Genomic DNA, 16659 nt, shown 5'->3' on the forward strand with positions numbered 1-16659 from the left:
TCACTCCTAGGGGAGGCCAGGTGGTGCCCCCCTCCTACAAAGGGGGAGGGGGAGCATATATTTACACCCTGGCGGGGAAAATTCGTTCTGCGCAGGCGCAGAGTCCGCCCCAGCGGGAAGAGGTAAAAAACTACAACTCCCAGCATGCCTTGCGACTCCCCCGCCCACGTGACCGTTGTCCACAGTCTCTGGGCCGGGGCTTGCTATTGGAGGTGAAAAACAACGAGCGGGCTCTGAATTCACCGTTCACACGGGGCGCCGCCTGGGGTTTACCCCCGCGCGCCAGGCGAGACGGAGCCGGGTGCAAAACGGCCCAGACCCCCCCCGCGGCGGCGGACTGAGCGGGACGTGGAGGTGTCCACGTCAGTGCCTGAACCGGCGTCGGGTTTTAAATCCGTTTCCACACACCACCCAGGAGGCGCCGTTTTTCTAACCCGGTTCCCGTCACGGAAGCCCGGCTGGACACTTTTTAATAGGGTGGAAAAAAATTTCCCCCAACAGGCACTCTGTGTGGACACCTCTGAGCTCGGAGGACCTCACCGCGCGGCCCATGGGAGCTCGGCCGGATGGGAGTCGAGCGCTCCGATTGGCTCACGTAGCCTTCGTTGTGCTCCCTGATTGGCTACGACCGCGGCAGCGGGGCGGGAGGAGTGGAAAAGGGGGCGGTGCTTCTCACGCGCAGGGGCAACGTTCGCGCAGGGGGCGTCCGTCGAGCGGATTGGCCGCCGTTCCACGTGGGAAGGGACAACACGGCGCCCTGATTGGTCCGCGGCCGCGGGAGGGGGCGTGGCCCCTGGCGGGCCCGCCCACCGGGTATATCTACCGCAGGCGGGGGGGGCCGCCTTGCCATCGAGTCTGAGCTGGGAGACGCGAGCCGCGGCTGTCTCCTCCTGGGCCTCGCGCGGGCGGCCGGGCCGCGCATGCGCCACGCGGGGGCGGCGCGTCGCCGCGGGGGGGGAGGGGGCGCAGCGCAGGCGCGTTGGGGCCCCGCGCCGGGGCGAAGGCGGCGGAGGGAGGCGGCCGCGGCTGCGCCGCGGGCCGGAGGCGCATGCGCCGGCGGGGCCCGTGAGGGGCGGGCGCGGCCGTTGCGGGGCGCGCGGAGCGGGGCCGCCCCCGCGCAGGCGATGATCGAGATGGCGGCGGACAAGGAGACGTTCCTGGTCCCGGCCCCGCCGCCGCCCCTCAAGCCCCCGCCCGCGGCGGGAGGGGGCGGCCCCCTGGTGCAGCTGCACGAGGGGGCCGCCGCGGCGGAGCTGCGCCAGGGGGCCGGGCCGGCGCGCGGGGCAGGCGGCGGGCGCGCGGGCGGCCCCCTCGTGCAGCTGCACCAGGAGGCCGCCCCCTGGGGCCAGCGGCGGGGCGGCGGCGGCGGGGCCCCCGGGCGGCCGCCGCCGGGGGCCGGCCCCAAGGAGGAGGACGGCGTGGGCGAGCTGCCGCGGCCCCGCAACGGCCTCCAGCCCCAGCGCGGCAAGCGGCGGAACAGCTGCAACGCGGGCTTCAAGCACCCGGCCTCCAAGCGCCGGCGCCGGGTCAACTCCGAGTGCGACCCGGTGCTGCCCTCCGAGTTCCTGCTGGGGGGCAACATCTTCGACCCCCTCAACCTCAACAGCCTGCTGGACGAGGAGGTGAACCAGGCCCTCAACGCCGAGACCCCCAAGTCCTCGCCGCTGCCCGCCAAGGGCCGGGACCCGGTGGAGATCCTCATCCCCAAGGACATCACGGACCCGCTGAGCCTCAACGCCCAGGACGGCGACGCGGCCCTGGTGCTGGCCTCGCCCTTCAAGGCGGGCCGCAAGCGCCACCGCCACCGGGGGCAGCAGCGGGGCGGGGGCGGGGCCGGGGACTGCAAGCAGGTGGCCTGCAAGGCCTGCGAGGGCGCCTGCCCCACCCCGCAGCCCTACGAACTCAACACGGCCATCAACTGCAGGGACGAGGTGGTCTCCCCGCTGCTGCCCCTCGCCGCCGAGGGGGCCGGCTGCGTCACCCCTTCCTGCGCCGCCTCCTCCGGCGGCCGCCACCACCGCAAAAGGCGCCGGACTTCCAGCAAATCGGAGGCGGCCGGGGGGGCCAAGCTGCCACCGCCTCCCCCCACCCCGGGCGGGGGCAAAGGCGGGGGCCAGCCGGGCAAGAGTAGCCCGGAAAAGGGCAAAGGGGCCGGGAGGCACCAGCCGGTGCCCCCGGCCAAGCGGCGGCGTCAGCAGCGCAAGTTCCAATACGGCAACTACTGCAAATACTACGGCTACCGGAACCCCAACTGCGAGGACGCCCGGCTGCGGGTCATGAAACCCGAGTGGTTCCAGGGCAAAGAGGTGCTGGACCTGGGCTGCAACGTGGGGCACCTCACCCTGAGCGTGGCCAAGAAGTGGAAACCCGCCCGGGTGGTGGGGCTGGACATAGACGGGGCCCTGATCCACTCGGCCCGCCAGAACATCCGCCACTACCTGTCCGAGGAGATCCAGCAGCGACAGGAGGAGGCCGAGGAGACGCCGGCCGGAGCTGGCAACAAGAGGCGGAGGGGCTGCTTCCCCGCCTCGCTGGCGGCCAGCAGGGGGCCCATCGCTGCTCCCCGGGTGCCCCAGGATGGGGCGGGTGCTGCCGACTTCCCCGACAACGTGATCTTTGTCCGGGTAAGAGGCCTAGGATGTGGCAGGGGGAGGGCCCCACCTTTCGGGGGCGCCGCTGGTGTGGGTAGCAGCCGCCCACCCGGCTGCTTTCAGCGGGAGGTGGGAGGTCACACAACAGACACGCCCCCTAAGATCCTGGGGGAGGGACTAGGGTTTGGCAGGAGGAGCCCTCCCATCCCATACGAGGGGGCGGGGATTAGCTCCTCTCCTAGGCCGGCCAGTGGCTTAGGTGGGATGGGCTGGTAGGATCACACAGGCCTTGCCTGGGGGGTGGGTGGAATTGCTGAATCCTGGTGGAACAGCTTCTCGGGCTGCTAACTTCTGATTCAGGGGGAGCGACTTCATCTTGCTGGGGGGCGGGGGTGCATATGGGGGGCCAGGATTCCCCTGCAATCAGGAGACCAGTGCAACTGACAAGACGAAGGGACCGGTTAAATAGCTCCTGGCTTGTCTCAGCCGAGCCCCTCTGGCGAGGGGCACAGCCGTCCCTCCGTCCCCTCACAGAGCCAGAATTCCCCACCGGAAGCAGGAGAGCACAGAATTTTAGGGTGGGGGTGTCTGTGACCTTGGCCACTTTGGTTCACCTCTGCCTCGGTTTACCTGAAATGGACTGGCACCCGTTTCGCTCTGTGAGGCATGTGCTCTCGAGATCAGCTGATAAATGGCACCCAGCCACATCTGAACCCAGCTCTTGACCGAGGGTGGTTGGCAGGGGAATGCAGCTGGGGGCAGATCCGTTAACCGGGCAATGATCGACGGGAGAAGTGCTGCCCTGTGCCCACAGCAGGAGAGACGCCCGCCCGCGGACAGGGCCTTATCTTAGGCCCTTCCCCTCCGGGAGGGGAGTTAGGTTGGGTGTCAGAAGGCTGTTTCCTCCGAGCTTAGATTTTCACCTCTGTCCTTGTCCCTGTTGGGCTTGGAAATCAAAGTCCACGAGGCGGTTAAGGAGGGTGGCCTGTCCCCAGAGCAGCAGCCCTCAGTCTGTTGGGGTTGGAACAGGAAGGCTACCTCCCAGGTTTCTCTGATGAGTTTTACACGGGGGCATGTGGCAGAACCGGTCAGTTTCCGGGGGTTACGTTTCTGGCTTCTATCTGGTTCCTATTCTCCGCTCTCCTCCTGACCCCGTGCCTCAGTTTCCCCACTCTCCAATGCTGGGCCTTGCATGAGGCTCATGGGAGTTAAGGAGCCTTGCTCATTGGAGTCCCTGAAGGGCCAGAGGCCTGGAATTCCCCTAATGATCCTTTCCAAGCCTCCGTCTGTGCGCTTTGAGATCTGCTGCCGAATGGGCGGAGAATTAGACACGTCGGGGGGGCTGGGGGGATGGATTTTGTCCACAGGGCCAAGATCCTTGACAGGGGGAATCCAGCCGCTGGTATGCAGAGAAATGTTCCCCGGACCACTGCAATGACCTAGATCGAGCCTGTAACAGAATGGAAACGCTCTGGCCAGGCTTAGGGGGAAGCAGGTTCTCACCTCGGGGGGGTTGATAATCTGTACGCAGGCACCTTTGGCAGCTCTGCCTGGGTCCCTTTCACCCCTGTTGAGGTCACGCTACGTGCCAGGTGCTGTCTGTTGGGTAGAACCATGGTATATTGGTCCTGCAAGGCAGGCAGGCCTCTCCCTGCCCCTGCTAGTGCCAGTCTCACCCACGCTCTCGGGCCTGTCGCAGGGTGACCCCGCCCCGTGCCCAGCCGAGCTGCCTGGGAAATCCCACAGCGGGCGCGATCTCCAGCCGGCACTGGGGGCCGAGGGACGTGAGATGGCTACCCAGGGGCTCTCCCCCCGAGTTCGAGTTAACATGCTTCCTCTGAAGGCAGGAGCATTGGCTAACAGCTGGAGGGAGGGAGGGGAGTCGGGACTCTTGGGTTCTCTTCCTGGCCCGGTTGGCGGGTTTGATGCCTGAACGGAAAGTGAGTAGAAAGCCACCACTCCCCCGATCCTGTCGGACCTATCGGCCTGTCGCTCGCAAATCAGCCAGAGCTGAGCATCGATTCCAGCGCCGGCCTGGGACTGCGAGTCCCAGCATGCTGTGTGGCCAGCAGGGCAGGCTGGAACCCGTAGTGCCCCCTCACCCACCCAGAGGTCTTGTGTTTAAACATGCCTGACCCCTTCCAGAGTTCTTTAGAGGGTCCCATGTGTGGAACCACCGCCCCCCGACTGAGATCAGGGCTTCCCAGACACCACCCTCCACCCCGACCATGATCGGGGACCCCCTTTGTGCTGCCAGATCCCGACCCCTCTTGTGCCAGCCACTGCCCAGACCCACCACTGGACAGCGTCTGCCCTGAGGAGCCTCCAGTGTAAATTCCCGGAGGGAATCACCCAGTAGGTCACTGTCTAACGCAGCCACGGGGCTGGAGAGAGAAGTGGGTCACAGCCTGAACTCCTGGGGGAGGGAGATTCCTGTAGATGCCCCCAGCATGGAGGCTGGTAAATATTTACACCCCCACGGGCTGATAACCCGGGGGGAGGCGTTGTATGGCAGGAACTGGGGAACTGCCGAGTTGGAAGCCGGGTGTTGCTGTTTTTGAAAGTTTTCGACATTTTCCTTTTTGAAAAGAAGCCTGCGGAGAAGGGGCCTGACCCCGCGCAGGGCGAAATGGGCTTTAGTCTCTTCAAGAGGCTGCAATACGCAGGAACCTCCGTGGAAACTGGGGCTTCGAGGCCTTGGCTCGCTAGCAAGAGCCAACCGGGGGGGAACGGCTAACTTTGGGGGCCAGGCTGTGTGGCTGGCGCCCGGCTGTGAACACACAATAGATCCGTCACCTTTGTCTCGGCTGAAAGCGTCCCGTGAATGAGGGGCTGACGGTATTCCGCTGCGTGCAGCGATAGGGGACCTTGCGAGGTACCACGGAGATGGACCAAACCCGGCTGCATTTAGCTGGGAATCAACATGGCCGAAGGGTTGGTCCAGAAATTAACTGAAGCACAAATGGAAAAATTTATTCTGAGCGAGGCTTCTGCCAAGCCCAGCGAGCCCGGGTGTTTTGGGGGAAAGGCGCCTGTGGGGCTGGGGGTGTGTCTGAGGTGGGCATGATCCTGATCTTGACCTTCATGGGGACAGAGGGGACCCATTGAGCTCTGGGGGCTCTGTGGTGTTGGGGGAATTCCAGATAGCTGAGGGGAGCTGAGTGGTGTGGGCCCTGGAGCAGCGGCAGGAGGAGGCTGGGAGGCTGCAGAGGGCCCTGATCTGGGGGTGGGGGCTGATCTCTGGGGCGTGCTATGGAAACCAAACATCCCTGGCCCTTGGGGCAGGACGCCTGGGTTCTCTCCCCGGCTCTGGGAGGGGAGTGGGGGCGGGTGGGTCTCGGAGCAGGGGGGCCAGGAGCCCGGCCGCCTGGGTTCTCCCAGCACGTGCTGGGGCTGGCTGGCTCCCAGCCCGCCCGTCACGCCCTCCCTGTGCCCGCAGGGGAACTACGTGCTGGAGCGGGACGAGCTGCTGGAAACGCAGGGCGCCGAGTACGACGTCGTGCTGTGTCTCAGCCTCACCAAGTGGGTGCACCTCAACTGGGGGGACGACGGGCTGAAGCGGCTCTTCAAGCGCATCTACCGCCACCTGCGGCCCGGCGGCCTCCTGCTGCTGGAGCCCCAGCCCTGGTCCTCCTACGGCAAGCGCAAGAACCTGACGGTGAGCACCGGCCTGCCTGGGGGGCGGGCGGGGCGGGGATTGCAGCCGCCGGCCTGGCTGATGCCTGTCTCCTCTCCCCAGGAAACCATCTACAGAAACTACTACCGCATCAAGCTGAAACCGGAGCAGTTCCCCTCCTACCTGACCTCCCCGGAGGTGGGCTTCTCCAGCTGCGAGCTGGTGGCCAGGCCCTACAACAGCTCCCGAGGTGAGAGGGGGGCCCCCCTTGGGCGGCCTGGGCCGAGAAGGCAGCGGCTGAATGAGCCGATGGCGGGTGTCTGCCATCGGTAGAACTGGGCTGGAAACCAGAATTTCTGACCCGTTGGGGAAACTCCACAAAATCTGGCTTGTCCCAGATTGGGGCAAAAAAGTCAAATCTCTAAAGGAGAAAATCCCCAAAGACTTTGCGAAACGCTGCGTGGTTCGTGTTATCAAAGCGAAAATACTGAACGTGGTGTTGCAATGGTAATTTCGTTCTGATAATTACTTTTATCGTACATGTTCATTTAATAGTTATAATATTATCAGGCTTGGCAGAATTCGATTTCAGGGCCTAGTGAGGTTTCCGTCTGTTTTTACATTTTCACCCTTGTACAGGGGTTTACGGGTTTTTTCCCCATTTTGATTGATTCACATGTTCACCGCGGTGTGAAATTTTGGGACAAGGATTTACTGACCGTCGATGTAGATTCAAAAAGTTAAAGATTTATGCAGTTGAAACGCAACTGGTCAACGTCCTCTGTCAAAATATACAACATCAGTATCCTTAAATCAACAAATCCGGCCTGTGTTTAATATGCATTGGCTAGTGCCTTTGTAAGGAGGCTAATTCCAAAGTCACTGGATTTTTTTTTAACTTTCAGGCAGTATTTTCCTTCCTTTGCCTGTCCGTAAACTTCAGTTAGCCATGGCGATATGTTTTGGTTGGTTTGTGGATATGGTGAAAGACATTTACTGACCAATCTAATTTGTCAGGCCTAATTACTATCTATTTGTATTATTACAAGGCATTAAAATGGACATTTGATATTTATCAGTTGCAAAATAAGTCAAAACAAAATGCTTCATTGGATTTCAGCTAGTTTCCAAATGTTTCCATCCAAATCGTCACTTCCCCTTGAAACATTTGGATTGTGACAAGCCAGCCTGTCTTCCCACAATGCACAGTTAACCTGTGGAACTCCTTGCTAGGGGATGTTAAGGCCAAAAGTAGAACACAGGTCAAAGAAGAATTGTTTACGGCGGACAGGGCCATCAGTGGTTATTAGCCAGGATGGTCAGAGATGCAACCCCATGCTCCGGGGGTCCCTAAAACTGCGCCTACCAGCAGCTGACTCCTCTGACACAGACCAACCTAACGAGCCTCCGGTAACGAGCAGGATTCATAGTCGGGGCGCAGACCGATTCCCTAGCTCCTCACATCCGCTCTCTGTGGGGGGCGGCAGAGCTGGAGGGGCTCCTCGGGTGTTGCTCACAAGTCACGATCAGCAGCTCCGTGGCAACATAACGAGTCTCCGTGTTAGCCGATTTGGGGGGGCCCCAGATGGGGGAGGGGGAGCAGCGGGGCCGGGCAGCGCAGTGCTTGTACTAACCCGCTGCCCCCGTCTGCCCGCAGGGTTCCAGCGCCCCATCTATCTCCTTCACAAGGGCCACCCCACCACCCGCTGAGGGAGAAGCGGCCGACGCTCGGGACCGGAGCCCCCCGTTTTTTTCTTTGCATTGGAGGACAGCTGGGCTGAGCCCGACGGACCCAGGGGCGGGCGGGACTGGCCGCCGCGCCCCAAGATCGGCAGCCGCTGGACGTGGCGCAGCTCCCCAGCCCCAGGCGCCTGCGGGCAGACGGCCCGGCCCGCGGGGTTTGCGCTCACCAAACTGCCGAGGAATGAATGCGCCGGGTGAGAGGGGCTGCCCCCTGCTGGACACTGCTTAGCGCTGCAGCCTGGAGAAGAACTGCATGGGGGGGGCTGCAGGTGCCCCATACTGAATACTCAGCCCCCCCCCCGGGGGGAGGTGATGAAAGGAGGCCGGGGGCTCCCCCCTGCAGCCCCCCACCCAGTCCCCAGTTGGAGCCCAGTGCACTTCATTCCACCACAGGGCTGGGGGGGAAGCTAGAGCAGAGATTGGGGGGGGGGGGGGTGGCAGAACAGTCTGTGCTCCCCATTCCCCCCCCCCCCCAGTCAGCTGTCCAAGCTCCCCTCTGATTCCCACCCCTTAACAGCTCATCTTTCTGCAGCAGGGATGGGAGGGGCCCTTTGCATCTGTTGTTAGGGGGGAGACCAGCCAGGGCAGCAGCTGCCTCAGTTTCCCCTCTGCTGTAAAAGGGGGGGGCAGCGCTGCCCTTCTTGCCGGGGGCAGGCTGAAGAGGTGCCTGTGGGATCCCTTCCTGCTGGCCCTGGGCCGGTTCCCCCCGCAGCAGGGGGCCCCAGCGGCATTGCCTGGGGGGCGCCCCCCGCGTGTGACGTGGAGTTTTATCCTTACAGATGTTGATTCTATTATATATAAATAAAAGCTACCGATTATTGCCCGGCCTGGCGCCTGGGGGCGGCGAGAAGGATCCAGGCGCGAGGCGGGCCCAGGCCCGAGCCAGCGTTTATTGACCAGCCCCGGGCGGGGCGGGCGGCTCCGGTCTCCCTCCAGCTGCGGGTCGGGGCTGGGCTGGGCCGGGCGGCGGGAGGAGGGGGGGCCCCGGGGCCGCGCACGCAGCAGCCAGCTGGGCCTGGAATCGGCACCACACCTGGGGGAGAGAACAGCAGGCTCAGAAGGGGGGGAGGGCACGTGGGCCAGCCCACTGGGATGGGGTTGGGGGGGCACGTGGACCAGCCGGGGGGGGGGGGGGGGGGGCACTTGAGCCAGCCCATTGGGATAGGGGGAGCAGCGGGCTGAGAACGGGGGGGGGGGGGGAGGCGCACGTGGACCAGCCCACTGGGGTGGGGGGGCACTTGAGCCAGCCCATTGGGATAGGGGGAGCAGCGGGCTGAGAACGGGGGGGGGGGGCGCACGTGGACCAGCCCACTGGGGTGGGGGGGGCACTTGAGCCAGCCCATTGGGATAGGGGGAGCAGTGGGCTGAGAACAGGGTGGGGAGGGCATGTGGACCAGCCCACTGGGGTGGGGGGAGCAGCGGGCTGAGAACGGGGGGGAGGGCACGTGGACCAGCCCACTGGGGTGGGGGGGGCACTTGGGCCAGCCCATTGGGATAGGGGGAGCCGTGGGCTGAGAACAGGGTGGGGAGGGCACGTGGACCAGCCCACTGGGGCGGGGGGCACGTGGGCTTGACCATTGGGATGGGGGGAGGAACAGGCTGAGAATAGTGGACGGCACGCACCAGTGGCGAGGGGGGGAACGCGCGGGACGAACCATTGAGGCGAGGGGAGGATACCTGAGCCAGCGCCTCCGGCTGCCCCGCCCGCCGGGCCCAGGCGCTCAGGTTCCGGTCCAGATGCCCCATCAGCCCGGCCGCCTCCTGCAGCTCCTGAGAGGAGGGGAAGGGATGAAAACGGGAGCCAGGCCCTGGGGAATCTCCCCCCGCCCCGGCGCATGGTCCGGCCCGTTACCTGGGTGATGGTTTCCAGGTAACTCAGCTTCACCCGTTCGAATTCCGCCGCCGAGAGCCGCGGCTCTCTCGCGCCCGCCATCCCTGCGCGCAGGGCACGACGGGAAGGGGCCGGGCCGCCGCCGAGCCTCATGGGAAATGGAGTCCTGCCGCGCAAAGACTGCTGGGATATGTAGGCGCCTTTTCCTCCCCCTCCCCCCGGACCGCGTGCAGAGCCTGCTGGGAAACGTCCCGGCTCCATTCAGCCCAGGAATTATGGGATGTCTCGCTTCCCGCGGCCCCCCCCGAGGAATGCTGGGAAACACCATCCTCCACCGCCCCTCCCCCCATGGGGCTCAATGGGACACACCCCTCCCCCACCCCGATCAGTGGCAGGGGGCCACAGCGCACGTGGAGGGCCCCCCCAATGTTCAGGCACGGCAGCTGAGAGCCCAGAGGGGGGTTTATTTGGTGGCCCCGGGGGGGCTGGGTACAAAGGGTGTGGACACAGCTCGGGGGGGGGGCGGGGGGGCCCCCCAGAACCAGTCTCGGGCCCAGCCGCCGGGTGCCAGCCCCGCTAGGCCTCCCACTGCTGCAGCTTGCGGAACATCAGGAAGGCGGAGGCCGGGGGTCGGACGTGGGGCTGGAGCCGCAGGGGGGGCAGCCCCTCCACGCCCAGGTACGGGGTCTCCGCGAACAGCTCCAGGGGCTCGTAGAACATCAGCAGGTCCGGGCCTTCGGGGTCGGGCTCCTGGGAAGGGGGGAGACACCCCACTGGTGAGACCTAGAGCTGCCCCATTCCCCACCCCCCTGACCCAGCCAGTCCCCGCCCGGGGGCCAGATGGGAGCTGGCGCCCCCCAGATGGGACAGCCCCCATGCCCCGCCCCTGTGAGCCGGCCAGCCCCCGCCCGGGGCCTGGGTGGGAGCTGGCGACCCCTAGGGGGACAGCCCCACCGAGGGTTACTCACCCTATGGGGTTCAGGCTGGGATCGGACGAGCGAGAGTTTCTCCTGCAGGGCAGAGCTCAGCACCTCCTCCGCGGGCACCTGCAGGCTGACGAGCCCCTGGTACAGCTGCTGCTCTCGGGGGATGTTCATGCCTGGTGCAGCAGAGAGAGGCTGGGAACGTCCCTCCCAGGGCCGCGGGGCGGGAGTCAGGGGCGTCGGGAGGGGCAGGGGGTTGCGGGGCGGGAGTGAGGGGCACCGGCACGGCCGGGGAAGGGGGCAGGGCCGGGGGGCGCCCCACCTCTCACCTGCGGCCGCCTTGCCCTCCACGCTGCAGCGGGCGAGGAAGGACGTGGCCAGCAGCTCCTGGGCGGCCCGGTGGGCGTCGAAGCCCCGGCGTGCGGCCGCCTGCACCTCCTCACCCAGGGCCAGGCTGGTGAGCAGCTGGGGGGCGGCCAGGTCCCCCGCCGGCCCCCCGAGCCCCGTCTTCGCCCGCGGAGCCTCCGCCCCACCCGGCGCCACCACGGGGGGGCTGTGGGGGGCCGGGGGCTCCGGGCTGGGGGGGGCGTCGTCCGGGGCAGAGCCCAGCAGGAACCGGACCTGGGGGAGAGCAGGGGTTAGTGGGGGGGGGGGGCTATCCCAGAATCCCCTGGGGCACGGAGACCGACCTGACACTCACCCCCCTCCCCCATGAGCCCCCGGGGCACGTCGGACCCCTCCCCTCCCCCACTCCCATGAGACCCCGGGGCACAGCGCCCCCGCCCCTCCCCCCCGCTCCCATGAGCCCCCGCGGCACAGCGCCCCCCGCCCCTCCCTCCCATGAGCCCCAGGGGCACAACGCCCCCCGCCCCTCCCCCATGAGCCTCCGCGGCACAGCGCCCCCCCGCCCCTCCCCCCCCGTTCCCATGAGCCCCCGGGGCACAGCGCCCCCCGCTCCCATGAGCCCCCGCGGCACAGCGCCCCCGCACCTGGCGTCCCCCCGCGCGCCCCCCCGCCCCGCGCCGCCGCCGCCGCAGGATCCCGCCCCCGGCGCGCGCGGGGCTGAGCGACAGGTCCAGGGCGGGCAGCGCGCGGGGGGGCGGGGCCCCGGGCCGGAGCGGGGCGGGGGGGGGCCCGGCCGCGGGGGCCGCGTCATCGCCGGGGGGCGCCAGCCTGGCCCGGCCCCGCAACGGCTCCCGCGCGCGGCCGCCGACGGTGGCGGCAGGTGGGGGGGGGCGGGGCTGCGGCTCGGCCCGTCCCCCCCGGCCGGCCTCGTTCCCACGCCAAGATGGCGGCAACCAGCGGCCTCCTTCTGAGACCAAGATGGCGGCGCCCGCAGGGGGGCGTGTCCGCCGGCTGCAGCCTCGTTCTCGCCCCAGCATGGCGGCCGTTGTCACTACGCCCTAGCGGGCTGCAGGAAGGGCGGGGCTTCGAGCCCTGGCTCCGCCCCCTGGGGCCTGAGGGGAGCAGAGCCCCTCCCCTCCCAGAGCCAGGGAGAGAACCCAGGAGTCCTGGCTTCCAGCCCCCTCCCCCGCTCTAACCCACCTGCCCCATTCCCCTCCCAGAGCCGGGGAGAGAACCCAGGAGTCCTGGCTCCCAGCCTGCCCTGCTCTAACCCACCAGCCCCCACTCCCCTCCCAGAGCGGGGGAGCGAACCCAGGCGTCCGGGCTCCCAGCCCCCCCTGCTCTGACCCACCAGCCCCCACTCCCCTCTCAGAGCCGGGGAGAGAACCCAGGCATCCTGGCTCCCAGCCCCACCTCCCTTTTCCCATTCACCATCGTTCAAGTCCAATGCAACATTTTCTTGGGTGTTTCAATTGCAATTTTTATTTCGGGAGGTTGACGGCGCGTGATCGGCAGCCCCGGCGGGGGGCGGAGGGGGCCGGGGCGCTGCGGGCCCCTGACGGGGTGCAGGATTCCCCGGGGTCACTCGCCTCCAGGAAGGCCGAGCGCAGGAAGTGGCCGAGCGCCAGGGCCAGCAGGGCGACTCTCCACTCGCTGGGGCTACAGGTCAGCTGGGGAAAAGCAGCAGACGCCGGCCTCACCCGCTGATCTGCTACCCGCTCCCCTCTCCTGCATTGGACCCGCAGGCCCCATATTCCCCCCGAATCAGAACCAGGGGCCCAGCCAGCCAGGGATTCCCCCCCGCCTCCAAGAAGAATAAGGTGGGTGGGTCCCTTGGGTATCCCAGCCCTGACCTCCCCACCAGGGGTCTGCAGTTACCTCCAGGAACTGGTGGAGGGGCTGGATGGGGCGCAGCAGGAAGCTGGATGTGGCTGTCACAGCCCCCATGAAGAGATCTGTGGGGAGAGGAAATGCAGGGGCTGTAGCAGGGCCGGGGGGGGCAGAGAGCTGGCTGGCCGGGCGGGGGAACACCACAGGCCCTCTGGTGGGTCCAGCCAGGGACGGGGGGGAGAACAGCCCATCAGGCAGGGGACGCGGCCTTGGCACTCCCACCCCGGCATGGACAGGTGGTGTAGGGGGCTGCGGAAGGGGGCCCCCCAGCCCCGGCACTCACACTTGGTCTAGGGGGCTGGCGGAAGGGGCGCCCCTTGGCGAAGGCCAGGCCAACGGCGACGTGTTGGAAGCTGGAGAAGAGGCTGGTGTTCTCCGCGCTGCACACGTCTCGTTCCTGCTCCTTCTCCTCGCCGCCACCGGCCGTGCCGTTGGGGGCCCCAGGCGCATCCCCCAGGTGCCATTTGGGGGCTGGGCTGCAGCTCCTGCTGGGGAAGGGGAGAGTGAGCGTGTGGGACACATGGCGGATGGGACCACTCCAGAACCAGTGGTTAGCTAAACTCCCAGCATGCAATGCTCCACGGCGGACTATGTCTCCCAGCAAGCAACGCTCCACGGCGGACTACGTCTCCCAGCAAGCAACGCTCCACGGCGGACTACGTCTCCCAGCAAGCAACGCTCCACGGCGGACTACGTCTCCCAGCATGCAATGCTCCACGGCGGACTACGTCTCCCAACAAGCAACGCTCCACGGCGGACTACGTCTCCCAGCATGCAACGCTCCACGGCAGACTACGTCTCCCAGCAAGCAACGCTCCACGGCAGACTACGTCTCCCAGCAAGCAACGCTCCACGGCGGACTACGTCTCCCAGCATGCAACGCTCCACGGCGGACTACGTCTCCCAGCAAGCAACGCTCCACGGCGGACTACGTCTCCCAGCAAGCAGGAGGCCGACATTTCCAACCCGTGCCCGCACTGCATCCTGGGAGACGCAGTCCTGCAAGGTGGCGGTCTGGCAGGAAGGCGACACACCCGCCTGCACCAGCAGGGGGCAGCGCCGTGTGGCGTGGGAGAGGCCGGCGCCGTGAAGGCCGCTCGCCCCGCCATCCAGCCCCGTCAGCCGGCAGAACAACCGGGCCCTCGGACTCTAGAGGTCCCGGACCTGGCGGTGGACAAAGAAGCGGATCTGGGGGGAGGAGGAAAGGGGTGTTAGACCCAGAAGGGGGAGGGGGAGGGGTCCATGCCCCCCGTCACCGCCCCGGTCGGCTCACCTCCACCAGGGCCCCGGCAGCAGCCCCTCCTCGCAGTCCCAAGCCTCCGGCTCGGAGCACCCCGGCTTGCCCAGGGGTCTCTTCTTCTCACCAGGTTGAGGGGAGCCCAGAGGGTCGGATCCGGGGCTGGGGAAGGAGCAAACCCAGACCCGGGACCAGGTGCGGAACTCATCCTGCCGAGGGAAAGGCCCGGATCGCCGGGCGAGGGGTCCCTGTGTCCTCCGCCGCCCCGCCCCAGAGGTGGCCGCGTCTCAGCGCCGGGCGAGGGGTCCCTGTGTCACCAGCCGCCCCCATCCTCCCGGGAAATCCCCACACCCTTCAACTCAACCCTACCCCCCCCACACACACACACACCCCCTCCCAATTCAAGCTGCTCCTAGCCCCGAGCCAGCGCCCACCCAGCCACCGGCCCGGCCCGGGACAGCCAGACCCCCCCCACTTACAACAGAACTTGTCACTTCGTCAGCTGCATGGGCCCCAGTCGCCCGGCCACACCCGGGGCAGCAGCCGCTTCAGGGCCTGGGGACAGAGCCCCACAGACGGCCAGCGGGGGGCTCAGAACGGCAGGGGGGCCCACCACAAGGCCCCACCCCACCGGGTGCCAAGGAGTCTTCCTCCTTGGAAGGCTCTGGGAGGGGAGGGGGGACTGGTGGGTTGGAGCTGGGGGGGCTGGGAGCCAGGACTCCTGGGTTCTCTCCCTGGCTCTGGGAGGGGAGTGGGGTCTGGTGGGTTGGAGCTGGGGGGGCTGGGAGCCAGGACTCCTGGGTTCTCTCCCCGGCTCTGGTCTGTGGGCGCAGGACATGCCATAGCTGGGTGGTGGCAGCCCCTGGCACATGCAAACGGCCCCCAGATCCCCTTCCAGGCTGACATCCCCAGCCCCCATTTTAAGCCCTTCTCCTTGGGGTGATGCCCCACAGCGGGGATCCTGGGTGTAGAGGGCGCAGGGGGTCCCGCCCCGTGGGGAAAGGACCTGAGGAAGGGGGTGGGTCCCCGGGGACGGACGGACATGGAAGCAGTGGCATCGCCAAGGGGATCTGAGACGGACCCTCTAATGGGTCACACAGCTCAGCCCCATATCTCTTCATGTGTCCCCCCGACCCTCCCGTGTAAATGCCTCACCAGAGACCCCCTCCCCCATGTCACTTCCATAGGCCCCGCCCCACATCACCCCCCCCAGGGATGCCCCTCCCACAGCACCCAGCAAAGGACATCCCCTGCCCCACTGAATGTCCCATAGAGTCTCCTCCCGCACCTCTCTGCATCACCCCCCATAGACACCCACCCCCACAAACCCCCACGCAACCCCCCCAAAGACCCCATAGACACCCGTCCCTCACCCCCTCTGCATCACCTCCGTGGACCCCCTCCCCCCCAGAGCCCCCCCATAGACCCCCCTCCCTTACCCCCTCTGCATCACCCCCATAGACCCACTCCCCCCCAGAGCCCCCACACAACCCCCCCAGAGCCCCCCTCCCTTACCCCCTCTGCATCACCCCCAGAGCCCCCACACAACCCCCCCGAACCCCCCCTTACCCCCTCTGCATCACCCCCCGTAGACCCCCCTCCCCATAGACCCCCCTCTTACCCCCTCTGCATCACCCCCCCATAGACCCCCTCCCCCACAGAGCCCCCCCATAGACACCCATCCCCCACTCTCTCTGCATCATCCCCCGTAGACCCCCCTCCCCAACACACAACATAGAGCCCTCCCCCCAGAGCCCCCCTCCCTCTACGTCACCTCCTCAGACCCCACGTGACTCCCCCGCTCTGTCCCCTCATCCCATCGCCCTACTCCTCGCGGGACAGAGGCAGAGCGGAGTCCAACTGCACATGCGTAACGTGTCGCCCCGCGCAAGGGCCCGCCTCCTCCCCGCACGGCATTGTGGGAGATGTAGTTCCCCCTCCCCGCAGGGCATTGTGGGAGATGTAGTTCCCCTTCACCCTCCCCCACGCCGCGGGTCATTGTGGGAGATGTAGTTCCCTCCCCCTCCCCATGGGGCATTGTGGGAGATGTAGTTCCCTCGCCCTCCCCACAGGGCATTGTGGGAGACGTAGTTCAAGCACCCCAATCCCATGACCTCTGACCTCCCCTTCATACCCTCTCTGCCACCTGACCTGTGACCTCTGACCTTTTCAGCTGGCCCAATATCCAGCCTCCCACTGCCCCATGGTAGGGCTCGGCTGGTGGGGGGGAGGTCAGTCATCTCTGGCGGGTGAGGGGGGGCTGAGTATTAGGGGAACGCTGCAGGGAGGGCAGCGCTGTAGGGGGCTGGCTGGAGGAGGGGAGCACTGGGGGGGCTGGATGGGGGAGGGGAGTGCTGGGGAAGGGGATCCCAGGGAGGGCTGGCCGGGGGGCCAGGGGAGAGGGGGCTGGGGGAAGGGAGATGGGGGGCCAGGGGAGGGGAGTCCCCCTACACCAAGGCGAGTGACGCCCCCTGCGGACGTTC

General features: G+C 66.7%; 2 protein-coding genes across 7 annotated transcripts; one reads left to right on the top strand and one right to left on the bottom strand.

Annotated features, from left to right (window-relative positions):
* The first annotated feature begins 858 nt into the window (after window positions 1-858).
* MEPCE (methylphosphate capping enzyme) lies at window positions 859-8770 on the top strand. 2 transcript variants are annotated; one of them, XM_043537601.1, is made up of 5 exons: window positions 860-1337; window positions 1383-2624; window positions 6031-6249; window positions 6331-6457; window positions 7865-8770. In XM_043537601.1, the coding sequence occupies exons 1-5, from the start codon at window positions 921-923 to the stop codon at window positions 7915-7917; spliced, it is 2058 nt and encodes a 685-aa protein (XP_043393536.1). In that variant the 5' UTR covers window positions 860-920; the 3' UTR covers window positions 7918-8770. The 2 variants fall into 2 exon arrangements, with proteins under 2 accessions (XP_037744684.2, XP_043393536.1); XM_037888756.2 differs by having other exon boundaries at window positions 859-2624.
* PPP1R35 (protein phosphatase 1 regulatory subunit 35) lies at window positions 6935-16190 on the bottom strand. Of its 5 annotated transcripts, none has more exons than XM_043537605.1 (10): window positions 16005-16108; window positions 14213-14385; window positions 13974-14127; window positions 13223-13424; window positions 12639-12719; window positions 11034-11325; window positions 10750-10880; window positions 9803-10531; window positions 9628-9720; window positions 6935-8983 (listed from the first exon to the last, which is right to left on the bottom strand). In XM_043537605.1, the coding sequence occupies exons 1-8, from the start codon at window positions 16091-16093 to the stop codon at window positions 10358-10360; spliced, it is 1296 nt and encodes a 431-aa protein (XP_043393540.1). In that variant the 5' UTR covers window positions 16094-16108; the 3' UTR covers window positions 6935-8983; window positions 9628-9720; window positions 9803-10357. The 5 variants fall into 5 exon arrangements, with proteins under 5 accessions (XP_043393540.1, XP_043393541.1, XP_043393542.1 ...); XM_043537606.1 differs by having other exon boundaries at window positions 15951-16075; XM_043537607.1 differs by lacking the exon at window positions 16005-16108 and adding an exon at window positions 14656-14780.
* Between the last annotated feature and the right edge of the window lie 469 nt (window positions 16191-16659).

The sequence above is a fragment of the Chelonia mydas genome, unplaced genomic scaffold (assembly GCF_015237465.2).
Source record: "Chelonia mydas isolate rCheMyd1 unplaced genomic scaffold, rCheMyd1.pri.v2 scaffold_60_arrow_ctg1, whole genome shotgun sequence".
NCBI classification, from domain to species: Eukaryota; Metazoa; Chordata; order Testudines; family Cheloniidae; genus Chelonia; species Chelonia mydas.